Raw genomic sequence first — 26,895 nt, forward strand, 5'->3', positions numbered from 1 at the left:
CCCTTTTGTAAGGATTAGTCAGAAAACTCACATGAATTAAAGTGAAACTTGTTTAATACTGCTGCTAATAAAATAATTATAAAAGCTTTTTGCTTTCAACAGGATGTGCTGTGTTAACACCTCGGCTGAGGGAACTGCACTGGCTGCCTACCCGCCACTGGGCCAGGTTTAAAGTTCCTCCCAGAGTGCAGGACACGGAATAACAGGCTCAAGTTAAAGGAAGCCAGATTCCAGCTGGACATCAGGAAAAACTTCCTGACTGTTAGAGCAGTACGACAATGGAATTGGTTACCTAGGGAGGTGGTGGTCTCTCCCACACTAGAGGCCTTCAAGAGGCAGGGATGTCTTTAGGGTGGATCTGTCAGGGATGCTTTAGGGTGGATTCCTGCATTGAGCAGGGGGTTGGACTCGATGGCCTTGTAGGCCCCTTCCAACTCTGCTATTCTATGATTCTATGATTCTGTTACTGTTGCATAAAGCCCTAAACAACTCGAGACTGGGGCCTCAGCTAGACCTACCAGATCTAGCACGACGGAGGGGTGAGGATTTCGCTATATCTCCCCCTCTGTTTACACGCGGCACACAATGACCTCAGAGGGAGAGGACATCGCGCCAGCCATTTTGTTTTGGTTTTTGTTAAAGGAAAAGGTGTTTTTTATTATTATTTTTACAATTTTCCCTGCTCACCCCACCCCAGATGGGCGCAGAGCTCGGGGAACCGCAAGGAGCTGGGATGAAACCGGGACGCCCGCACACACATTCCGCGATCTCGGGATCAGCCCGAGACTGTGGAAAAAGCGGGCTCAAAGGGTAGGGTGAAATCTCGGGGAAAGGGACGGATCATCCCTCCCTGCTCCCGGGATCCCCTGTGCTAGGGTGACCATATGAAAAGGAGGACAGGGCTCCTGTATCTTTAACAGTTGCATAGAAAAGGGGATTTCAGCAGGTGTCATTTGTATATATGGAGAACCTGGTGAAATTTCCTCTTCATCACAACAGATAAAGCTGCAGGAGCTATACTGCAGCTATACTGCGACCAGATTTAAAAGAAGGCAGGGCACCTGCAGTTTTAACTGTTGTGATGAAGAGGGAATTTCACCAGGTTCCCCATATATACAAATGACACCAGCAGAAATTCCCTTCTCTATGCAACTGTTAAAGATACAGGAGCCCTGTCCTCCTTTTCATATGGTCACCCTACCCTGTGCGTCATGTGGACATTCAGGGATGATCCCTGGGATCGCCCTGGGATACCGCGCCGTCTGGCTATGGCCCGGGATATCTCAGAGAGGTCCTTCTTCCTCACCAGGTCACTGAGGTCATCAGCTGATGGTTCCGGATGGACCGGAGGTCTGTTTGGAGTCCATTTGGAATTAGCTCCTTCCCTGTGGAACTCCCTGCCTGTTGATGCCAAACAGACACAGACATTGTTCCGTTCTCAGCATCTGCTGAAGACATTTTTTTTATTATTTCAACAAGCCTTCCCTGACTAACCAGCCACGGTTTTATTGGTACAATTTGATTTTAAAGATTTTAATTCTGCATTTTGATTCCTTTTTCTTTTTAGTGTCCAGCGCTTGGGAATTTTATTGGCTGTCGCATGGTATCTAAATCTTGTCAATAAAATAATAAAAATAAGGACATTAGAAGAGCGCTTGCTGGGTCAGATTTCACCCACCCTGCCTGCCCCAGTGCCTCGACTCCAACAGCAGAAGATAGCTTGAAGACAGCCTTTAACAAGGTTGTGGCCTCTCCCACACTAGAGGCCTTCAAGAGGCAGCTGGACAACCACCTGTCAGGGATGCTTTAGGGTGAATTCCTGCATTGAGCAGGGGGTTGGACTCGATGGCCTTGTAGGCCCCTTCCAACTCTGCTATCCTAGGATTCTATGATTCTATGCTTTGCCCCAGTCTGAGATAGACTGTGTCTGACCCATGGAGGTTCCATTGAGCTATGGTGGCTTGACCGCGCCCTAGAAAACTGAATATGGAGTAGATCAGGGGAAGGGAGGCAACCTGGTGCCATCTCCAGGTGCTTTGGACCACAGCTCCAACAACCCCTGACCATTGGCCGTGCTGGCTGGGGCTGATGGGCATTGTAGTCCAAATCAGCTTGCTTGCTTTCCAAGCACCCTTCGTCCCGTTTCCCCCTTTCCTTTCTTCTCCTGCGCACCAACTCTCTCCCCCCCGCCACTTGCCTTCCTAGGGGCGGTCCGGGGGCGGGCGCCGACTGGCTGGCTGGCTGGCGCTGTCTCGAGCCGGGACGCTCCGTTAGTGTCTCCGCGGCTCCCGGCAGCTGCGAACGAGCCAAGCCGGGCGGCCCCCTCCGCCCCCCCCGCAAACCAAGCCAAGCCAAGCGCCCCCAGCCCAGCCAGCCCAGCCCAGCCTCACCATGGCCGAAGGAGGCGGGGAGGGTGAAGATGATGTACAATTTCTCCGGACCGTGAGTCGGGGGTGGGGGGCGGCGGAGGGTCGGGGGTGAACGGGGAAAGGGGAGAGGGGGGGTGAGAAATGTGGGGGGAGGAGAGAGAGAGAGAGTGGAGAAAAGGGGAGGAAGGAGAGAGAAAAGAGAAATTGGAGGAGAAAGGGGGAAAGGAGAAACCAGAGGAGAAAGGAGTGGAAAGCAAAGCAAAGAGGGGAGAAGGAGAGATGCGAGGAGGGGTGCGGATTTAAAGGGGGGGGCTGAGGAAGACAAGAAAAAAAGCCCGTGGGGGGGGAAAGGAAGGTGCAAGGGGATGGAAAGGTGTGTGTGTGAGAGAGAGAGAGATGGAGTGAAGGGTTGGGAGAAGGGGAGGGGGTTGGGGAAGGAAGAGAAAGGGGGGCAGGAGGCGAAGGACGTCAATAGGGAGAAAGTTGGGGGTTGAAACCCAAGCTGGGGGTGGAGGGGGGGCAGCAGCGCTTCAAGGACAAATCTACCAGGGCGGGGGGGAAGGGGAGGGAAGGCGACCAGGGCCTTGTGCAGGGATGGGGCTCCAAGCGCAAAGTTTGATCTCGAAGGTTGGGGGGGGGGAGAGATGCCGAAGGAGGGGGAGGCAGAGCAGTCCACGGGCCGGACTCGGGTGGGATGGGCACTGGTTGCATCTGGGTGGGCTGACTGGTGAAGGGGCGACCTGTGGAGGCGCCAGGAGCCCTGGTTGTGTCGCCCTGGGTTTTGCCTAAGGCGCAATCCTCAACCTGGACTTGTGCTTGCAATTCATTTAGGGCGCAATCCTATGTATGTTTAGACGGGGGAGGGGGTTAGAAAGTCCTACAATTCCCAGCATGCTTCAGCCTGGGGCAAGGTGGGAGTTGCAGGACTTTTCCTCGTCTAAACATAGATAGGATTGCACCCTGGATAGATTTATATACTGCTTAATCTCTAAGGAGAGAGGACCTGCTTGTTTATGGGGTTGTATTGAGGGGGGGGGGGAAGAACCAGTTCATGATTTACAAAAGTCTTCAAAGAGCAAAATGCCTTTTTGGGATGGGGGGGGCGTTAAATGTGGGTGCTGGGTTTGTAGTTTGGACTCCGGCAGGCCTTGGAATAAGCACGGTGAACAGGCGTCTTAAGTAAAACTCACAAAGCGATATTCAGACAGCCTTGAGCAAAGTGGGGGAGACCGGGCAGGAACCTTCTACCCTCCTCCAGCCCCCAATCTCTGTTTGGGGGGGCATAGAGCAGGGCGTGGGGGGTGTCTCTTGGCCTCTTCGAGTCAGCGGGGGCTAAATTTAGAGAGAGTCCTGATGTCGGTGGGACGTTAGCCACCAATCCGCCCGAGAACAGGTGGTGTCCACAGTCAGGGCTTAGTGGAGAGGAGGGTTGGATTTGAACCAGTTCCTCTCCTCCTCTTTTTTCTCCCCTCCTCCAAGACATATGAAGAGCCCTGCTGGATCTTGGATCAAATCTGTCTAGTCTAGCATCATTAGCAGGGGACGATGGAAGTTGTAATCATCACATCTGGAGGGCAGCAGATCAGGTTTTGTCATCATGGCTGATAAACTGTGTACAGACATATATTTTCCATGGATCTCTTTGCCCCAAAAGCTTTCTGGACCCAGGGCCTAAATAGATTCTTTCCGACAGGTTCAGATCACACTTTAATTTCTTGTTGGCATGGGTGATCATTTCTATCTGGCCCTGAGAAAACTCCCTTGTATTGCAAAGTGTGTGTGTGTGTGTGATAGAGAGAAAAGGAGAAAACGGCTGCTGACCCCTGTGCAGAAGCCAGGTTGTGCAAAAGAGTGAGTGTGCAAAGAGCAGATACGCCTGACAGTGTGGTGTGTGTTTGGCTAGCGTGGGGTTAATGCTGATCCTGCCTCTGGGCAGCCTCTCCAGTTGCTAACCTTTATTTATCCTGGGGCTGACAGCTGAGTGCCATTCATCACAGGGCTGGCATCTCAGGTTTAGGGAGGGAGTTTCAGGCATCTCCGTTCTCACTGCAGCAGGGGTCAGGCAAAGGTGTTTGCTTTCTGGGGTTGCTCCCTCAAAGGGTTAAACCAGGTCTGGAGGAGGAGGGAGGGAGGGAGGGATGGTCATGGCTCACAGGTTGAGGAGAGGAGGCCTTCTCTTGCCCCTTGTTCAGACTGGGAGCTTTATTTGTGGTTGATGTAGGGCTGGGGTGTGGATGGACATTCGCTGGTGTACATTGCACCCTCATGTACATTGATGGTGCTATATAAATAAATAATAATAATAATAATAATGACCTCAGGTAGCAGGAGACTGCTAAGCTGTCAGGTGTGCAATTATTTGTATTTCTTTATTTACAGTCAACAGACCAATATAAAACAAGAAGATACACCATTATATAAAACAGTACAAAGTAGGGATAAAAAAGAGGGAGTGTTACAAAACCACTAAAGATACTAGGTTGTTATTTGTTGGTTTCTGAAAGGGGAACAGAATTGGGTTATTGGGGCCTAGTATAGTGAAAAAAGGAGGGATATATAGATAATAAAATTGCTAATCTGTGGATTTAAGCGCAATCAACATCCATAAGAGATCTGGTGCGGATGGCCAAATTCAGGAATTTGTCCACCTTCTCAGTGGTAGATTTACTGGAGCCCTGAAGTAGACTAATCAGGAGTGACTCAGGGGATCGTCCAGGGAGACGTTGCATAATAGGACATAATAGGTCTTTCCTTGCCTGTTGGTAAAAATTGCAATGGAGAATGGAGCACATGCAGAATGGATTCCACCTCGATGTTATTACATGGGCGGTATCTGTTTTTGGATGGAAATTTCTTATATCTGCCCTCCAGCAACTTGGAGGGGAGGATGTTAAATCTTGCTAGAGTGAATGCCTTCCTGTATTTGGGAATGGTTAACCAACCCAGGTATGGCATTCCGTCTTTGCAAGAAGGTGTCAGGTGTACAATTAGGTCTATATATTTTAGGCTGGAGTGGGGAGTAGAGAGATGCAAAGGGCTGGCAAAATAGTAACCTGTTAAACAGTCCACAACCCTGTTCAGACGACACACTAAGCCACGGTGGTTAAGCATTTCGGCTAACCATTTAACCACGACTTAGCATGTTGTGTGAACCATTCCTAACCATGGTGGCGACATAACCACGGTTTAAACATGCTCACTAACCATCTGCTGCAAAAGGGTTAGCGGCCTAACCATGGATTAGCATGTTGTCTGAACAGGCCTTTAAGGCCCTGGTCAGAGAAATAATTTTTAGCAGGAGCTATATTATGAAGTAAAAAAAATAGTTTACGGCCCTTAACCTTCCCTCTGCCTCTGGTCCAATTTCCATGTGAAAAGAGAGGCAAAATACTTCTCAACTTCCTCTTCTTCAGCAGCAGCTGCAGGCTCAGCAGAGCTGTTTTTTTCATTCATACCCGCCTTTCAGGATAAAAACTTTCCAAGGCAGCTTATAGGACCAGGAAAACACAATGGGTAAGGATCCCTACCTTGGAGAATATAGCAACAGGAGTCCGCATAGAGGCAATGTGACTTATTCCTATAGAAAATCTTGCAGAACAAACAGGTCTTCACAGCAGATCTAAACATAGCAAAAGGGACGGGGTTCCCAAAGGAGAACAGAGTTCCCTTACTGTAGAGACACCAGGGACAAGACCCTGTCCCTTGGAGCAGCTAAGGTGCATTAGTGGGAGAGAGTTTTGCAAATGCCTCTGTTGTTATTCACATTGAGAAGGAAAAAATTAAAGAGCTCTTTGCTGATGGTTTGACTTGACTGGAGAAAGTGACTGAGAAGCACAGTAAGTAGAAAAGTTGATCCTTAGGATGGGACAAGGTACAAAGCCCTTGGGGTGGCTTGAGTACTTTATTTATTAACATTTATATGCCTTCTTAGTTGCTAAAAAGCCGTCAAGGCTGTGTATAACAATTTTAAACAATAAAACCTTAACACAATCAGAAAGCAAGAACATTAAAAACAGCAAAGCATTAAACCACTTACAAAAAAAAAAAAATTGAAACGGGGCGGAGGGTGGGGGGAGAATTCTGCACATGTCACAAAGACTAAAAGACGTACTCTTGGGGGAGGTTTTGTGAACAGGTTAGACCAATGCTGTTAACACCCCAAACCTGGAGGAAACCCTTTCCCCCCCCTAATCCAGCCAAATTATAGGCCCTGGCTCTGGGGTGTATGTTGCATTGTTGACTCATCCTTCTTATGCCATTATGGTGGTATTCACAGTGCTTCAGAATCTCTGCCCAGAAACAGCCCCCCCCCCCAATCTTCTCCCAAGAAATCCAAAGTTAGCACTTGGACAATTTAACAATGCAACCCCCCAAAACAGGTGGAACAAGCCCTCGTCTCTTTTGGTAGTGTTGCTTTTCTGCACAAAGTTGCCTGCTTCATTCTGAGGCCTCAGCTAGACCTACGGTTCTAGCGCGACGGAGGGGTGAGGATCTCGCGATATTTTTATCACGAGATCTCCCCCTCTGTTTACACGTGGTGCGTGATGGCCTTGTACGAACGGGATGTCGCGCCCGACATTTTGGTTTTTTTTTTAAAAGAGGAAGGAGCACACGAGTGCTCGTGTGCAAAAGGTGTTTTTTATTTTTTTAAAAAAAATCCTGCTCACCCACCCCACCCCTGATGGGTGCAGAGCTCCTGAGGAGCTCTGCGCCCGGGTCCCAGCTCCTCGCAAGTAATTGCGAGGAGCCGGGACAAACTGCGATGCACGCCCGCACATTCCGCAGTCTCAGGGTCAGCCCGAGATCGCGGAAAAACCGGGCCTAAAGTGTAGGGCCATATCCTGGGTTAAGGGAGGGATGATCCCTTCCTGATCCTAGGATCCCTTGTGCATCAGGTGAACGCACAGGGACGATCCTGGGGATCACCTCAGGATAAAGCCCTGTCTAGCTATGGCCTGTATCAGTTGCGAAAGTTTTGGCAGAATGGGAAGTTTTGATGGGATGGAGAGCTGGCCAGGGGACAGATATAGGGACATTGAGGGGGTCAAAGCGTTCAGCTTTACCATAGGCCAGGTTGTAGCAAGGTGGTCTCAGATAGTGGATTGTGGTCACCATTGAGGATGGCAGAATGGGAGATGGACAATTCTGGCTTTGGGTCTCAGTCTACTTGGGAGTTCTCCTATGCAGGAGACCTCCTTGGTGGATTGGGACCCATGCTGTGGAGTGTATTTTGCAGAACGTCATTTGGATTTTCTGACTCGGCCATCCAAATGCCATGGACTGTAGAACTATCCAGAAACTCCAACCCTGGAATGCTAGAGCCGTTTGTAGGGCCTGCTTGTGTCACTTCAAGCTGATGTTCCAGATCCATGGGGACTAGAAACTTGAGTTTTTAATAATAATAATTTAAGTAAAATAAATAAATGCTCATTGATGATCCAAGTGCCATGCATACTTCCATCTGAAAACATATGGCAGCCTGAAGTGCATACGATATGTTGTACATGCGCTGTGCTGTACATGCATTTCACCGTATGCATCGCTTTTATTTGTAAGGCCTCTCTGGGTCCCTGATTTCCTTTCTTAATTTTTCTTTCTAAAGAAACGCTTGTGCTGGGCCTCTAGTCTACTAATTCGCTGGAATACCATCTCTCTAGCACCCAGCATGTGTCGGTAATGACAGAGACGTTCTGCACATGCTCAGAGGTACCTAACCATTTCATGTATTCTAGCACTGAGCAGCGCGTAGTGGGGAGGCAGGGAAAAGAAACAGGTTTCTCCCCTCCATCCGTGTTGCTGCTTCACCTAACCTGGGGAGGGAATAGGAGAACATTTATTTTACACTTTGTAGATAAAAACACCCCTGCAGGGAATTCTGTAGCGGTGTCCTACATAGAACTCTGTTTTGCTTGTGGGAAGGCAGGGCAGATCTAGGCAAGAGTTGTGTGTGGAAGGATAATGGTAGTAGCGCCATGTCTGGGTACAGGGTGGTGGCAAGACATTTCACAGGGGTTTATTTATTTATTTATAAAAAAATTATCCCATCCTTCCGCCAAAAAAGGCTCTCGGAAGAGCTTGCAAAGAAATAACCCAATCTCTTGCAATCTAAAATGACACTCCCTCTGGGTGGTATCCAGCAGGATAGCTCCTATAGCTTCTCCCTCAAGGAGAGTCCCAAAATGCAGGCAGCTGTGCACTGGAAGCTGGAGGCTCTGAGGTCAGTGGGGCAGTGAATCCGCTCCGGGTTTCCGTCAAAACCAGCCAGAAGTCCAAAGCATCTTGCACCTTGGATAGCTCCTTTAAAGTTTGACTGAGACCCAGAGCAGATTCACTGACCCACTGACAGCAGAGCCTCCACTACAGCTGAGCGGATCCATTACACCGAAGCGGTTCTAGCAGTTTTTACCTCCGTCAGGCCCAGGTCTTTTGCAAAGCTAACGGGACTTAACTGCCCATTCAAGAGTCCACGGGACCCCAAAATACTTTGCCTTTACAGCAGGCATCAATATATTGTTGCAGGGGCGGGGGGAGGGAATCGGTGGCTTTTCCCCCCTTCATGATGATGCAAACCTCACAGTCACTGCGAGGACTGCAACTAAGCTCAGAGGAAAACAGGGAAGTCTGGTGGAGGGTGGCAAGTGACATAATTGCACCTGCTATTCAAAACATCCCAGGGCCTTGCCCCAGCGAGGTCTGGCTCCACTACTCCCCTGGGGTTGGGTGGAGAGAGAGAAGACAAATAAATGAGTGACAGGGATGAGGAGATGGCGCGGGGGTCTCCCAGAGTGGTATCATGTCCACGCCCTCCCCTAATAATAATAATAATAATAATAATAATAATAATAATAATTTATTTCTTACCCGCCTCTCCGATTGGATCGCGGCGGGGAACAGCAAGCATAAAATACTGATTAAAAACATAGTATACACTGTTAAAAACATCCTAAAAGCATCCTAAAAGTGTCCTAAAATTCTACTGGATAGGCCTGAATTGGGCACCTGTGTGTTGTCCTCTTGGGCCTGCATATGAAACTGACTGCGGCCCGTCTTGTGTATTGATGTGATGGGGTCTCCAGGTTTAAACCTCCATCTTTAGGAGCGGAATAAGATCCTGGGCTATACTGAACAATAGTGTCCTCTTCACCGCCCTGACAATGAATGCATAGTTCAGTTTGGTGGAGTAGGATCCAGATTGTGAGATTCTGCTTCTGCTACAGGGTCTTATTCCTGATTTCCAAGACAACATCAATATGTTGTCACAGGGAAAATCCAATTTCAAATAGCGTATCGGTTCCTGAATGCTGATACTGTCTGCTTGCTCCTTGCCTCATCTATCATCCATTATATGGAATGGGAATGACTCATTTCCTGGGGTTGCCATCTTTTTTTTTAATGCACAATTGCCATGTCGGGCCTTTATTTGTTCAATTCTCTTATTAAATTTATATCCTGAAATTACAGTAAAATAACGCTCAAGGCAGCTAACGATAAAATACCACACACACCCACACACACACTAAACTGAGTTATAACTAAAACATTAAAACTCATCCATTAAAAACACATCCACTAAAAAGTCAAATATATATAGGGTATATATATGAAAAGGAGGACAGGGCTCCTGTTTCTTTAACAGTTACATAGAAAAGGGAATTTCAGCAGGTGTCATTTGTATATATGGAGAACTGGTGAAATTCCCTCTTCATCGCAACAGTTAAAGGTGCAGGAGCTATACTAGAGTGACCGGATTTAAAAGAGGGCAGGGCACCTGCAGCTTTAACTGTTGTGAAAAAGAGGAAATTTCCCCAGGTTCCCCATATATACAAATGACACCTGCTGAAATTTCCTTTTCAATACAACTGTTAAAGATACAGGAGCCCGGTCCTCCTTTTCATATGGTCACCCTATCACAAAAGCAGCTTCATGACAGCAGGTAGGCATTCAACAGGTGATGCTTCTCTCAGGACTGCAGCACTTCTTCATACCAAGAGAAGCGTCACCTGCCGTTTTCTGCTTGTGTAAACATAACAATAGTAACCCTGCCTCAGTTTTCTCTCAGCTTATCTGTAAAATAGAAATAAGTGTGACCTAAGAAAATGCTGGTCTTAGTTTGGGGTTACAACTTTTTTTTAAAAGACACTGCTCTTCTTCTGGGCATTTAACAGCAGCTTGATCTACATAAATCACAAATGTGAAGCTTTTCCCATCGTTTTACTTCAGTGGTTATGGACACCTTCTAGGACTGAGTTCTTCTGTTTGAAGCGAGTCCTGGGGATTGAGGCCTGGTCAGGGCTGGTCCAAGGCCTTTTTCTGCCTGAGGCAGAACCACAAACGGTGCCGTCCTTCCCAAGTTCAGGTGTATAGTACTGAAAGCTGGCCAAGTTATTTTGGCAACTGAGAGACATTTTTACAGGCACTTCAGCCTGGGAATTAAAATGCTCCAGTGAATAAAATAACAGTTTGTTGTCCTTTCATGTGACACTCAAAAAACAGCTGCCTGGAGTAGTGCTTATTCAGGTAATGTGGGCCCAAGCCATTTAGGGCTTTAAGGTTAGGACTTGAATTGGGCCTGGAAACAGACTGGCAGATTAAGGGCACAGTCCTATGCAGGTTTAGGTAGGAAAAAAAGTCCTACGACTCCCAGCATGGCTGGTTGGGCAATGCTTGGAGTTGTAGGGCTTTTTTTCTGTCTAAATGTGCATAGCATTGGACCCTAAAAGTTTTTAAATTGATTCATCTAGCTGAAAACAACCAACTTACAAGACTTAGCACCTTACAAGACTTGATAAACTTTCTTAATGGCACGAGCTTTGGTGGATTACAGTCTGTTTCATAGAATCATAGAATAGTAGAGTTGGAAGGGGCCTCTAAGGCCATCTAGTCCAACCCCCCCCCCCCACTCAATGCAGGAATCCACCCTAAAGCATCCCTGACAGATGGTTGTCCAGCTGCCTCTCGAATGCCTCTAGTGTGGGAGAGCCCACAAACTGGTTCCATTGTCGTACTGCTCTAACAGTACGAAATGTTACCTTTTTATTGTTTTATTAGTTGTAGTCATTTACTGCTTAATATCATAATATCCCTAATTTTTATTCCTGTAGGGAATAAAAACCCTAAATTGGCAGGAGAATTGAGGATAACATTTCACACATCTGATGGAATGAACTCTACTCCACCAAAGCATCTGACATAATTGCCTTGTTAGTCTTTAAGTTGGCAAAAGAATCGTTCTTGCCTTTGCTGCAAAAGTTAGGGCGCGATCCGAGGCATGTTTAGACAGAAAAGAAGTCCTCCATCTCCCAGCATGCCCCAGCCAGCAACTCTGAAGAGCATAATAGCTCCGGGTCGCTCCATCCCATAGCAGTTTGTGTGTGTGTGTGTGTGTGTGTGTGTGTGTGTGTTTGTGTGTGTGTGTGTTTGTGTGTGTAGGTAGGGTCCTGGACACAGCTCTTCCTCCACTGAGTTCTCTAGGAGAACGTTTCTGACTGTGTTTTTGTTCCAAAGACATTCCTGACTTGCCTGACCATAAAGTGTGTGTGTGTATGTGTGTGTGTCAGCAAGTTCCCTTCTCTAAGCTATGTGCTTACCCAGAGTTTGCAGGAATGTTTTGAACAGGTGCAGTCTCCAAAAATACTCACCCCCTCCCCAAGGCCTGTGGGGCTGGCGGACCAGGGAGGATGAGATGGGACAGGGTTGACCTAGGATGGTGGCATAGAAAAGAGGGCTGTTTCTTCTGTTTCCAGCACAAAGTCCATCGAGGGAAATTGCCTCTCAAATGTTATGTCTCTTGAAGGGCGTTGCAGGCCTTTCTCTTCGTCACAATCGCCTGTTGGAGAAAGCCTTTTAGCTTCTTCCAGGACACCCCTTGTCCTTAAAACCCACTCTTTGAGGGTGTTCCCCACCCCCTGCCGCCCAGGGGGGAGCAGAAAGGAAAGGGCTGTTGCCGAATCTAATTGCTTTTTCAGAACCGTGAATAGCTGACTATTCCTCCCGGAGGAGAACGGTTTCCTATTTTAAGCCATCTGCATGCCCTTAACAAGGAAAGTTATCGAGAGGCTGAGACTGGAGTGTGCGTGTGTGCTTAAGCCAATAAGATTTTCTTTGCTTGAGGGATTTTCTTCATGTATGTGAAGCTGGGGGTTTTGTGCTGACCGGCCCGTCTCCAAATCACTCTCTTTTGTTTTCTTAGCAATCATTTTGACCAAGTGTTAATAGGGTTTTGTACAGCGTACAATCACACGGTTCTTTTAGTGCAATCCCCTACAAGAACAGATTGGGCCAGATGGGGAAGAAACAGAGGAGGAGGAGGAGGAAACAGGGATGGCAACTTATACTAGGGTCTCTTAGGGCTGCTTCACACACGCATACTCTTCACTTGATGACTGCAGCATTAAGTGGCAAAATGCACTTGCACACAGAAAAGATTCACATTGTCACAAATACAAGGATGTTGAGTGGATTCGGTTCACACATTCTACTGTGACTTATCCACCGTTGAGAAATAGAGGGGTGTACATGTGAATGTGAACTGGATCTTGTGGGGGGCAATCCGACAGTTTGGATTGTTCACCCCTCTCCATGACGTGATAAAGGTGGCATGAATTGGTTTGCATCATCGTGCAACTGGGCAAGAAACCGACCCACAGGTTTTTCAAGTGCAAAAGCATCCTAACGGATTGGACCAGACTCTGCTGGACGTGGCATGGATTTGTATTGCAGTGGTTCCTTGTGGGTTTGTCTTCCTTTGCCCTAAATTGTCTTTCCCCGCTCGGCTGGCCATGCAGTTAATTTCTGCTATTCTAGGTTCCTTAAACAGCCGCATTTTTCCCAGGCTGCAACTTGGATCGCTTGAATCCATCTCAAGAGTCCAAAACTCAGGTGTTGAAGGGTGCTAAGCTGTGTACTTTGATTCTGCATGCTTGCAAGTTTGCTGCATAGATGCAACAGAGCGTGTTGGGTACAGAACGTCAGCGTCTTGAGAATCTCTCCATATATATTGAAAAAGTCAGGTTCTAGCTTACTGTGTGTTCACTGGAGACAGGACACATTCCTGGAGGCGAAGGCTATCAATGGCTACTAGCCCTGAGAGCTGTGTGCTATCTCCAGTATTCGAGGCAGTAAGCCTCGGGGAACATGGGTGGGAGGGTGCTGTTGCACCATGTCCTGCTTTGTTGGTCCCTGGCTTGTGGCTGGTTGGCCACTGTGTGAACAGAGTGCTGGACTAGATGGACCTTCGTTTTGATCCAGCAGGGCCGTTATGTTCTTAACATGGGCAGTTGAAGAGATAAGCTCTGGAGGGGGGCGACTTCCAGCTGAGGCCTCTCCCGTGAGAGCTTCCTCCCCCACTGGTACAGATTCTAGTTCTGAATCTGATTCTGATTGATTACCTGAAACACCTTCTCCTGACACAGGGGCATTAGGGTTAGACATGATACCTACCAGTCCTGATGACTATATTCTACCTCCATGATCAGGAGCAGTATACCTATGTACACCAGTTGCTGGGGAACATGGGTGGGAGGGTGGAACTCGCTGCCACAAGATGTAGTGATGGCCACCCATTTGGATGGCCTTAAAAGGGGGTTGGATAAATTCCTGGAGGCAAAGGCTATCCATGGCTACTAGTCCTGATGCTTGTGTGCTACCTCTAGTATTTGAGGCAGTAAGCCTGTGTGCACCAGTTGCTGGGGAACATGGGTGGGAGGGTGCTGTTGCACCATGTCTTGCTTGTTCATCCCTGGCCAATGCTGGTTGGCCACTTTGTGAGCAGAGTGCTGGACTAGATGGACCCTTGGTGTGATCCAGCCAGGGCTCTTCTGATGTTCTTATGTTCCTAGCCCGTGTTGTCGGAGTCGAGAGCATGGTTCTCACCCTTGAAATAGCAGTCGGGGTCCGCAGCTGGAGTCCCCTGTGCTCAAACTGGCGATTTGAAGGGCCTGCCATTACTAACCCAAGTTCATGAGAGGCTGCAACCTTGAGGAAGCTAAGCAGGTCTAGGCCTGGTCAGTTTCTGGAAGGGTGACTACCTGGGTACATTGATTCCTGCATTGAGCAGGGGGTTGGATTCGATGGCCTTGTAGGCCCCTTCCAACTCTATGATTTTATGCTCTATGCTCTCTTCTCCTTGCCAAAGACAAACATTTCAGGCGGTCAAGAAAGGTGATGGGGAGGAGTCAGGAGGGGAAGGAACGGTGATTGGCCAGCAGACAGGGTCAAAATGGGATTCGTCCCACTCTCCTCTCCTCCACTGGCCCTCCAACATGGGAGTTGTCTCGTTGGGGGGCCCCTGAGGCTGGTTTTGGAGATGCATATCCCTTCTCTGCCCCTCCTCATTTCCAGCTCTGTGGGTTAGTGGGACTGACTTACATTCTTGCCCCTGACGGTGAGAGTGGCAGCGAAGTCGCTGATCTCTGTGCAAACGGAGCATAACCCTGAGCTGATGCGGCACATTCCTTGGGCAGAAATAGGCCTGCTTCTGAAACCTGATCTCCTGGGAGGGAGGAGGCTGGAGTGGGTGGCGAAATGGGTTGGGTTGGGAAGCCAGCGAGATGGAATGAAAGGGGTGCAGGGAAGAGAAGCAAGAGAAAGGAGGGGTGCGGGTGACAGGGAGGTTATGCCAAAGGGAAGGAATCAACGTTCCCCTTCTACTGCAGTGTGGGGAACACTTTGTTTGTGTCTGATGTTGCGCTTGCCTTTCCAACAGCCCTGTGAGGTGGATCACTTTGTTCCCATTGTATAGATGGGGAACTGAGGCTGAGAGGCTGTGATGTGTTCAAGGCCAAATAGCTGAGTCCGTGGTGTATTACTTTGACTCTAAACTGAACAGAAGATATGAACTCAGTTTCCTTCTCTCTCTCATTAAGCTTTTCCAGCTTTCTATATATAAGCTCCCAAGAATGCTTATCAATTCATATCCAGGCTTGATTTAAGTGGGAATAACGATTTGCCAACTCATTAGCTAAATTAAATCTAAACATTGCATATTATCTTCTTGAGCTGAATCTTGCTTATTACTAAAACTAACTATTGAAACCCAGATCTCAGGAGAGGCCGACAATCCTTGGATCTTTCTGAAGAATTTTATAAGCTGTCAGTTCCCAAACCTTGCACGACGGCTCTCGCTTGGAGGGGTTATTGCAGTAATTCCCAGACTGTGAGGTGGAGCTCCTAGTGTCCCTTGATAAATATGTGTGTGTTTTAAAAGGCTGTTATATACCTGAAGGACCCACTTATAGAGGAGTCTGTGTGCTGTGGGCCCTGCATGACTTCCAGCTGACTTCAGTTAGCCTCTGCTGCAGGATGGGAAGGTAATCCTACCACCGCTCAGCATCAGGTATGGTTGGGTCAAAGATGCAGCTGAGCTACCTGCCCTCAAAAGAGCTTGTCTGTTGCATCTCTGCATGAGTTGCCACGTTGGGCTTGTTCAATGAGGAGGCATGCTGGCTTTAAGGCTGGTTCTTGGTAAAACATCTTCTGGTGGGCCCCGGTCTAGTTTGGTGGGGTTACTTGGACGTTGCTGCAATAGTGCTCTTATGGGAGCCAGTTAATTGGGTTGGGAAGCTGTTATTTTAATTTCCCACAGTGCCTCTGATATTGTGTTGCTCTGGAGCACTGCTGGAAATTCAAAGGGTAGATCTCGGTTGTGTTCCCAGCCAGGGTGCCCCAGCGGTTCCCTAAGCATGCCGTGTGGTGATCGCACAACCAGGTTTCGCTGAGGATGGGTACTTTTTATTCTTACACATACTAAAAGTTAATATTTTGGGATGGAAAGGTGAAACATGCTTCTAGTTTTGATTCAGGGTGGGAAAGCTGTGAGCAGATTGGGAAGCATTCATTTCATGGTGGTCTGGTTTATACCAGGGACTCCAGCTCCTGTTGTTCCTGACAATTGGCCATGCTGACTGGGGCTGATGGGATTTGGGATCCAATGGGATCCCAAATCTAGAAGATGGTCTATACCATCTTCTGACAGAGGAGAGGCCATGTCCAATGCATTCCAAAGCCTGGTTCACACATTTATATTTCAACACTTGGTCACTGCAGCATCAAGCAAAGGCTTACCTGAGCGAATGAGCTGCACATTCTAGTATCAAAGGCAAGAAGCCTGTATACACCAGTTGCTAGGCAGGTAGCAACGTTCTTGGGAGGAGCAGATGAGGTGTGTGTGTGTGTTTGTGTGTGTTCATTGCCAATACCACCTTTCCAAGCATTATATTAAACAGATCCTCTATCCATAGAGGCATTTTAAGTGTTGGCAAGAAATGGCTTGCCTCCTCCCCAGAGGCAGATACATGACAAGCCAGGCCAAAGGATCCGTTTTAAACAGTTGTCTCTTCCCCAGACAATTTTGATCTTCACTCACCAGTGGTCTAAAATCAATGGAATGAGAAGAATGGAGAAACTTAAATTTCAACACCCACAGCTATGATCAAGTCCGAGACCATTTTGTTTCTTCTTTCTTCTCCATCTCTCCCCCACCCCATTAGCTGACAAGAAGGTTCATTAGCAGTAGAGGAGTTGTGGAAGAGGAGGGCAGCTCTTCTCCCTGATCAGGCTTTCATCTGAGTTGATTCTCTGGTCCCCCATTTTGTGAAGCCCCCAGAAAATATTACTTATAATTTGAGAGGAGAGAGCCACAATTTGAGGATGGAAGAGGGTTGTGGAGGCACACATATAATTTCCAGCTTCAGGTGTACATCTTTTAGCGAATTAGTGGGACGGAGAGTGGGGGAAAGCAAAGGGTTTTGGGGAGGCTGGTCTACCTAAAGCTATAAGAGCGGTTTCATTTCTGCTGTTGGGATTTTTGAAGACGTGGGATGGATAAACACATTAAACATATAATATATAACTTCTGTAGATAAAATTTCTTAAGATGTGAGATAGATGAATAGATTAAGAATATATAATAAAAAATAGCGTTTCTAGATTGCTTTTTTTAGTATGCTTTCGATCTCTTCACAGACATGATCCAGCTGTAATATTTTACAACAGCACTCCAGATGTGTTGGACTACAACTTCGATCATCCCCAGGCAATGGTCATGCTGGCAGATGGGAGTTGTGGTCCAACACATCTGGAGAGCAACACTGCTGTACAACAACCTGTTGGAGTTGCTGTATTATTCCCTCCATATTGCAAATGGGGGAGACTAAAGCTGAGAGAGAGATAGCTTGTCTAATGCCTCTAGCAAGTTTGGGACTGAGCTGAGACTTGAACTAGGAATTGCCCTGTTAGTATATATAAAATAGCAGGAATGCAAACTGAGGCTGGGGATCAATTCCATCACAGATGAAAATTTGTCCCCATAATCCACGCAACTGTGGTCAAGCGAAGACTCTAGGATTGTAGGGCCTTGGAAAGCGTTCTTCCTGCGCAAGGAAGCAGAGATGTGCTTGTAACAGAGTCCTGGAAATAAAATCCAGACGCACAGGGCTCCCCGCCTCATCCACCCTTGAACCAATATACCCCTTTTAATGTGTTTAAAAGATGCAGGGGCTGCTCTGTCTTGCGAGGGTCAGGGATGAGTAGTACAAACAAACTTTTACATAGAATAAAAGCAGGCTTTTAGTGCAAGGGTGGGCAACTTGTGACCCTCCAGATGTTTGGCCTAGAACTCCCATGATCCTTCACCACTGGCTGTGTTGGCCATGGCTGATGGGAGTCATAGGCCAAAGCTTCTGGAGGGCCATAAATTGCCCACTCCTGTGTGTTGAATCCCAAAGTCTTAGCCCTAGCCATCAGCTCCTACTTCTCTCCTCTTTCTTCTTGGATGGAATGGGACCCAGGTGCCCTAAATCTCCAGCCCAATTCTTGGCCTGTGCTGTCAGTGTTAGCCTTTGCCAAGAAGCAGCTGACAGGCAGGTCATGGACACTGTCCCCTCTTTCCCGGATGATTTCTGAGTCACTCTTCCCGCATTTGGCTGTGTTTCAAGGCCCCCACCAATGTCTTCCGTCTTTGTTCTTTGCCAGTGTGCCCTTTCTCTGGTTAATTTCCGACGTTGGTGCTGCTCCGTCATGCTTCCATGCCCTTGATCGATGGCGGCTGCAGGAAATGACAGGCTGTGGTGATATCAAGCCTGCGGATCTGTGCTTCTCATGACTTGATTATCCTCCTTCATTAATTAGGGATATTTAGCGACCCAACCGTGTTACAGTCCTGTATCTCCAGTAGGAGTACTTTCTGAAGCAAATAATAGTAATAAAAGCAATCCCAGGGTGCAGGGATGCAAACCTGACTGGAAAACGAGGGGAAAAGGTACTCTGCACATGCTCAGAGGTATTTTCCTCCACGCAGTAGGATTTGGGACTGAGCACAGCCACAAATTAAACCCTGCCCACATTTCTTCTTTCATCATACTCACAAATTTCCGGTGTGTAAATGTCTAATATTACAAGTGGAAGTGTGACATTGAATTTTGGCCTAAGTTAAGATTTGAACTCAGATCTCCCTAATTTAAGGTTGCCACCGTTTAATAGACTGTATGCTTTTAAAAACTATATAACAAACAGAAATCAACAGGTGCAGTTTTTCTTATCACTATATCCATGCCAGGGAGAAGCTTCACCTGTTGGTTTTCTGCTTCTCGTGTGGCTTTTAAAGATACAGAAAAATGACCGGTGACGTCTGTTTCTGTATCCTGCCGAAGTCAGGCCTTCCTGCAGTTACGAGATAGACTTGCCAGCAGCCTGATATACATAAGTATAGGCGGTGACATAGAGAGAGGTTTACCTGTTGGATTTCTACGTCAGGATGTTCTGTAAGGCATAGGACCAGGGCTTGGTTGTAGACGTGGGAACCACTTGCCTTGCCACTGTGGGGAAATTTTTAAGCAAGTCGTAGCCCTTTGCCTAAGGAGCGCTAAGTTAAGATGGTGCTTTATGGCAGAGAAATGTCAGTTTCAGGTTATGGCATTATCTTCGTAATATAAATAAAAGATTTTCCCATTCCAGTGTAATTAGAGTGTGCCAGTCTGGTGTAATGGGCTATAGGACAGGAAAGGTGAGCTGAGGCTAAGTGTGCAACTGAGGGAACATGGATTTAAGTGAGATCATGTATCAAGAGCACATTCATGTATACAGTTTCAGGCCTCAACACATTACACATACTGGGAAAACGGTCAAAAAGTGAAGTTGTAGGGCCAGTCTCAGGCATTTGGGGCTGTGAGGTAGAAAATTCAAGACATCCCCCCCCCTTCACTCCACCTTTGGTAATAATAACCTGAATAACTGAAATTATGTGTCTTTTAATGAGACCCAAAATGGCTGCCTTACTCTGCTTCATTGTGGGGTTGGAGGGAAAATGAGGTTCAGGCTTACTGTGAGGGTGGGTTGAAGTGAGTGAACAAACCTTAGCTGGGGAGGTGGGCAGTTATAAACAGGAAAGTGCTGAATAAATCATTATTATTAATAATGAAATGGTTTCCGGCTTTTCCCTCTCTTTAGCCCACTACGCTCCACACAAAGCAAGCAGGCTTTTGAAAACAGAATGAGAGTGGAAGCCAGAAACCTACACACACACACACACTTAATATACTGAGTGAAAATTCCCAAGAAAATTGCAGGGCAGAGCAGTGGGGGGAAACTAATTATATTCCTTCCATGTCTGAAGTTGAGGGGGATTTAATTCTATCCATATGGTTAGCTGCCCATAGATAGCTGTGATTTGGGAGACTGGGCCAAAGGAGGGATATAGGAGACTCCATGGAGAAAGGCCGGAGTTCTTTAGAAGATCTCAAGCCTTTCTTTCTTTCTTTCTTTCTTTCTTTCTTTCTTTCTTTCTTTCTTTCTTTCTTCCTTCCTTCCTTCCTTCCTTCATTCATTCATTCATTCATTTTAGAAAAAAATCTATGCTGCTTTTAACATATATATATATATATATATTTCCCAAAGCAGTTATCAATGGCTACTAGCCCTGATGGTTGTGTGCTATCTCCAGTATTTGAGGCAGTAAGCCTGTGTGCACCAGTTGCTGGGGAACATGGGTGGGAGGGTGCTGTTGCACCATGTCCTGCTTGTTCATCTCTGGCCGATGGTTGGCCACTGTGTGAACAGAATGCTGGACTAGATGGACCCTTGATCTGCTGGATCAAGGTACTTCTGATGTTCTTATAAAATAACAATACATGAAAATTACTGTGTATTCATAAAACAATGGTCCAGGAACAGTCCTCAGCTGTCAGGTTTTAATTTTTGTGAACCGCCCAGAGAGCTTCGGCTATTGGGCGGTATAAAAATGTAATAAATAAATAAATAAATAAATAAAATAAGTAAATCTCTTAATAGGTGCTCTATTAAGGGGACAGAGATGAATCCAAGAGCGCCCCCAGGCTACATAACTTTCGTGGGTTTAATTAGATCAATCATGTGTAGTTGATTAATTGGAAAAGGAAATTTGAATTGGTGGGGATTGGTTTTCGTGGCCTATGTGTTTATAGCCCCTTTGGTTCCGGTATAATAGAAAAGACAAAGAAAATATTAAAAATGGCATCTCTATCCAACAATGAGCAGTAGGTTCTGTTTATGAAATTCTGTAAATCACCCTTCAGTCCTTTGAGAAAATTCCTTCAGTATCTCAAAAAGGCATCTATATTGCGGTTTTGGTCACATGCCCATTTATTTAAAATTGATTTAATTGGTTAAATGGCTGAGTAATCCACTAAAACCTCTTGTGTTGGTTGGCAGCCCTCCTCTTTGGATCAGCATTAATAGATTTTGCGGCACTTATCCGTCTTGCTCATCAGCTGCTTGGACAGTCACTTGAATGCCATTTTCCTTCCTTAGGATACTACACATACATGTGCATGCCATACCAGAAAAGAAATATGGCATCCAGGTCAAAGGAACACAATGAGCTACTTTAGACCAGGTCAGACTATTTGTCTATCTCAGTCCAGTTTTGTCTTCTTTGACTGGCACAGTTTTCCAAAGTCTCAGGCAGAGAAGACAACGGCTACCTGACCATTTTAACTGATGTGCCAGGGGCTGAATCTGGGACCTTTTGTATGCAAATCATATGCTGTATCCTGAACTATGATCTTGGGGGAGGACGTGGATAGATTCAGTCTTGGGTGAGGTGGATAGATTCAGCAGGCCCATAGGTTGTGAAGTGAAGTACAGGGCTTTATTTTGGAGCAACACGTCCACACGGATGCAGTCATTTTGGTTACATCATCACACAAAAGCTGCCCAGGCATGGTCCCCAGTGTCCTAAGATGGTTCAGCTGTCACTGAGTTGTCAAGGAACACGTCACCAGCTGCCCTACACTGGGGGAAGATGAACTCTGTTTACACAGGAGTCTTTTTTCCATGAGGATTTCTAACCAAGGAGATCAGAGTTCTTATTGTCCCATGAATAACTTTCGTACGTATTTATGCACTGCATTTATACACAGCTCGGTAGCTGAAGCTCCTCTGGGGGGTATTACAAAACAAAGGTTAAAACACACACACACATATATCTCAAAATCAAAATCTAAAACAAATTAAAACAGCTGCAGGATAAAACCAATAGCAGAGGGCAGCTGCATTACATGGATCTAAGAGGCACGTACACATTTTAAACCTGAAAGACTAAATAGCCTAGGAGAATAAGAAGTTCTCCCTTGAAAAGACCACAATGTAGGCACCCAGTGGGCCTGTCTGGGAAGCATATTCCATAACCAGGGTGCCACCACTGAAAAGGCCTAGCCAGTCATATTAATTAGTTCTGCACACAGCACCTGAGGAGGGACAGCCATGGGATAAATAAAATCATTAAACTATATAAAGCTGTGTTATTCTATGGTGTCTCTTTCCTTAGCCGCATGGGGTATTTTTTATAAGAACGTGGGGTGAATTACAGGGATTTCTTACCTCCTTGTTAAAATGTTTAAACTCAGTCTAGAAGCTTCTGATATACACCACTTAGCACAAGAGCATAACTTCCCCTAATGCTAGGCTAACCATCTGTATTTAATGTGAAAAAGGATGTGGTGGTGAAGAGTCCTCTAGAACTGAGTGGCTGAGCTGCTGTGATGTCACAGAAGGGCATGGGAGGAAGCAGGCCAAGGAAAACTGCAGCATAGTTAGGAGTGGTTCTGAGGAAACATCTGAGAGAAGATAAACAGGGAAGGAGAAGAAGCCAGGCTCATTTAGGATATTCTGTCCTTCAAAATGTGCAATTCTGAGATACCCTTTTCTCCTTCAGGATGATGAAGTCGTTCTTCAATGTTCGGCCACAATCTTAAAGGAACAGCTGAAGTTATGTCTGGCTGCTGAAGGCTTTGGAAACCGGCTATGTTATTTGGAACCCACCTCCAATGCTCAGGTACATTCTGAGAAAAGCAGGGCTGGGAAGGATGTATCATATGGCCCGATCTGACCAGGGTTTATTGAGGCATTGCAGGTTGCGTTGTTGTGAAGCAGGCCAGGAAACTGACCCTGTTCCAGGAAGGAAGGAAGGAAGGAAGAGGAGTTGTGTCAGACCTTGTGACTAATTCACCAGAAAGGGGCAAGCAAATCTTAACATACACTATGTGTTACTCTTCAACTCTGAAGACTGTCTCAAGGATAAAGGTGAGACCTGAATGATGGCACAAAATTGGGTGGGATAGCTGATACCCTGGAAGACAGAAACTTCAAAGTGATCTTGATAGGCTGGAGCGCTAAGCTGAAAACAACAGAATGAAATTTAATAGAGATAAATGCCAAGTTCTACACCTCGGAAAAAGAAAACAAATGCACAGTTACAAGATGGATACTTGGCTCAGCAATACTACAAGCGAGAAGGATCTTGGAATTGTTGTAGATCATAACCTGAATATGAGCCAACAGTGTGATGTGGCTGCAAAAAAAGCAAATGCTATTTTGGGCTGCATTAATAGAAGTATAGTTTCCAAATCGCGCGAGACACTGGTTCCCCTCTATTTGGGCCTGGTTAGGCCTCATCTTGACTATTGCGTCCAGTTCTGGGCACCACACTTGAAGAAGGATGCAGAAAAGCTGGAGGGGGTTCAGAGGAAGGCAATGAGGATGATCAGGGGTCTGGAAACAAAGTCCTATGAGGAGAGACTGAAAGAACCATGCATGTTTAGCCTTGAGAAGAGAAGACTGAGGGGAGACATGATAGCACTCTTCAAATACTTGAAAGGTGGTCACACAGAGGAGGGCCAGGATCTCTTCTCGATCACCCAGAGTGCAGGACATGGAATAACGGGCTCAAGTTAAAGGAAGCCAGATTCCAGCTGGACATCAGGAAAAACTTCCTGACTGTTAGAGCGGTATGACAATGGAACCAATGACGTAGGGAATTGGTGGGCTCTCCCACTAGAGGCTTTCAAGATGCAGCTGGACAACCATCTTTCAGGGATGCTAAGGTGGATTCCTGCATTGAGCAGGGGGTTGGACTTGATGGCCTTATATTCTACTCTACTCTTCTATGATTCTGACCACTAATCCAAAACTCTTCCAATATTGAATCTGGCAACTTCATCGATGATGTGTTTGCACCTATTTTCTCAAACAACAGTTGTTTGTTCCAACCAGGGCTGGTGTCAAGGGTAGGCACAGCTGGGCATTTGCCCAGGGACCCACACCCCAGCCAGGGTGCACTGACAAGAGACCCCTGGACTCACTCCTCCTCTTCACCATTGCAAGCTGATTGTCCACCGTCCTCTTGCTCTGGCCCACACAATGGTGGTGGTGAGAAGGGGAAGCAGGAGGCCTAGTGACTCACTGCCTCTCTGCCTGCCAAGCAAACAAGTGGTAGCAATAATGAGAAGGAGAATGAGGAGGAATAGCACGTAGTGACAACGGTGAGGAGAAAGTAGCCTCACTGAGGGAGGAGGCCCGTAGGGTGTTTTGCCCAAGTACCTGACGCCAGCAGTAAAGTCCTTCACTTCCGTATTATCTCCACTGCCAGTGCAGTGTGGAGTTAAGTCCTTTTCACTTCGGTGTGTCCAACAAAATCGATAGATTAATCGATAGATTAAAATCGATAGATGCACTGTGCAACGGGTTTTGTGTTACTGTGCCCTATGTGGTGTCTCCTCCTGTGACTGGAATTTTTGCAGCCCCCCCCCATTACAAAAAACAAACAAAACCCCCAAGCCTTGTGTTCTTTCTCCACGCAGAAAGTCCCTCCAGATCTAGCGATATGTTGCTTCAGCCTGGAACAGTCCTTGTCTGTACGAGCCCTTCAGGAGATGCTGGCCAACACCGTGGAGGTAGGCTCCGAGGTAAGAACCCCAAACTTTCCTTCCTGTTGAGGCAGTGTGGTGAGAGAAGGGGTTTTAGGTGGGCCTGTGGTAACGTCTCTCTGAGATGGGCATGTACTTGTATGGATGTCTAAGCAACGCATGGGCCACCTGTGGCGCACCATGGGGGGTGGGTGGGGGGGTTGTGACACCCGTTGGGTCCCTTGCTGCCTCCAAAGCTGGCAGATTCCCAGTGATTTTTCTGGGGAACCAAACATGCCTTTCTTCCCAGTAGAACTGTGCTCTCTCCAATCCATAAACAGCTATTTGATGGATTGACAAGGAGTCCAATTCTCAGAGAAACTGTCAGTTCAGGGAGCCTTGTTTTCCTGCAGACTTTTCCCTGTTCTGGTGGGGGAAGGGCGCAACCCACGGTGAGTTCCAGAGGGGCAGTATGGGTCCCCCACCCACCAAAGTTGTCCACCCCGGGTATGCGTTTCTCATGTGTCAGGGTGAGCAGGTGGGTGTGTATCCTTCACACATCCTAATGTAGAGTGACCCTATGAAAAGGAGGACAGGGCTCCTGTATCTTTAACAGTTGTATCTTTAACAGCATACAGTTGTATCTGTATCTTTAACAGCATAGAAAAGAGAATTTCATTTATTTATTTATTTATTTATTTATTACATTTTCATACCGCCCAATAGCCGAAGCTCTCTGGGCGGTTCACATTGAAAAGGGAATTTCAGCAGGTGTCATTTGTATATATGGGGAACCTGGTGAAATTCCCTCTTCATCACATCATTTAAAGCTGCAGGAGCTATACTAGAGTGACCAGATTTAAAAGAGGGCAGGGCACCGGCAGCTTTAAATGGTGTGATGAAGAGGAAATTTCTCCAGGTTCCCCATATATACAAATGACACCTGCTGAAATTCCCTTTTCAATACAACTGTTAAAGATACAGGAGCCCTGTCCTCCTTTTCCTATGGTCGCCCTACCTAATGTCACACCTGGCCTGGAAGCCGTGTATGTGTTTTAGGGTGACCCTATGAAAAGGAGGACAGGGCTCCTGTATCTTTAACAGTTGCATAAAAAAGGGAATTTCAGCAGGTGTCCTTTGTATGCATGTCGCACCTGGTGAAATTCCCTCTTCATCACCACAGTTAAAGCTGCAGGAGCTATCCTAGAGTGACCAGATTTAAAAGAGGGCAGGGCTCCTGCAGCTTTATCTGTTGTGATGAAGAGGGAATTTCACCAGGTTCTCCATATATACAAAGGACACCTGCTGAAATTCCCTTTTCAATACAACTGTTAAAGATACAGGAGCCCGGTCCTCCTTTTCATAGGGTCACCCTAATGTGGTTAAAATTGTGGGTCCTACATCGGATTGGGTGGAGGGATAAGGATATTGGGAGTGGAAAGGGCGGAGCTTAAAGGCTAGAGATGCCAGTCACGTTGCTTCCACACTATCCCTATTCATTGAAATCACCATCCTTTTTTCATTCACATTTAATGGAAAATCCAGATGACGTGATAACAAATTGTTGCATTGCAGTGTTTTCTGTGTTGTTCAGCTGTGTTTTTTCAGATCTGATTTGTGGCGATTTGGTTTGCAATAAAATGAAACTGCAGCATCAGTCTGCCCGGTGTGGATTAGCAAAGTGCTAATAAGGCTTCTCAGGGCTAATGTGCCTTTAATTAGTAGCTTCCTCCTTGTGGCTTTTCCGGTATGGCTGGGGGATTAGTGATAAATTGCCTCTTAATTCATCAGGTTGTGTTTCCTGTCAGGCAGATAGTTTCCTTACTAGTTTCCTTTCATAACTTTCTTTCTTTTAGAGCAAAACAACATTTCACTATAAAAGAAAGAAAATTATGAAAGGAAACCAGAAATTAAAGACCTCTACTCCGAACAAAACCTGAATAATTAAGGGGCAATTCATCACTAAACCCACAGCAATAAAGTGGGCGGAACCTGTTGGATGGCATTTATTTGTGAGCAAATATTATAGAAGGATAAAGGCATTACTAGCTATGGGGAAAAGAATTGCTGGATTGTACAGCTCTATGTGCAACCTTTGATTTAATTCCACTTCTAGTTGATGGTGGAAAAGCAGTGCTTAAAGGGCTCTAGTGTGGAAGTAACCAGGTAGTAGCTTCTTATGGCCCTGCTCCTGTTCCATTAACAGCTGCCCAACAAGCAGGAATCAACAGGGGAAGCTTTCCCCACCATGTCATACCTGTTCTGCAGAAAGCTTCACCTGCTGCATTTAATTCCTGGCTGTTATGCAGTTGTTAAAGTGCCCACTAAGACGATGATGATGACAACAACAGCAGCAGCAATGACAAACACAC

General features: G+C 46.6%; 1 protein-coding gene across 1 annotated transcript in view; it reads left to right on the forward strand.

Moving 5' to 3' along the window:
- Nucleotides 1-2,391: 2,391 nt before the first annotated feature.
- Nucleotides 2,392-26,895, forward strand: part of RYR1 (ryanodine receptor 1) — a 161,792-nt gene continuing 137,288 nt past the window's right edge. Inside the window, exons 1-3 of the mRNA XM_063140526.1 lie at nucleotides 2,392-2,442; nucleotides 22,555-22,674; nucleotides 24,479-24,583. Of these exons, the coding sequence (XP_062996596.1) occupies nucleotides 2,392-2,442; nucleotides 22,555-22,674; nucleotides 24,479-24,583 (276 nt within the window). The remainder of the gene's footprint in view (nucleotides 2,443-22,554; nucleotides 22,675-24,478; nucleotides 24,584-26,895) is intronic.

The sequence above is a fragment of the Elgaria multicarinata genome, chromosome 13, assembly GCF_023053635.1.
Source record: "Elgaria multicarinata webbii isolate HBS135686 ecotype San Diego chromosome 13, rElgMul1.1.pri, whole genome shotgun sequence".
In the NCBI taxonomy this organism is placed as follows: domain Eukaryota; kingdom Metazoa; phylum Chordata; class Lepidosauria; order Squamata; family Anguidae; genus Elgaria; species Elgaria multicarinata.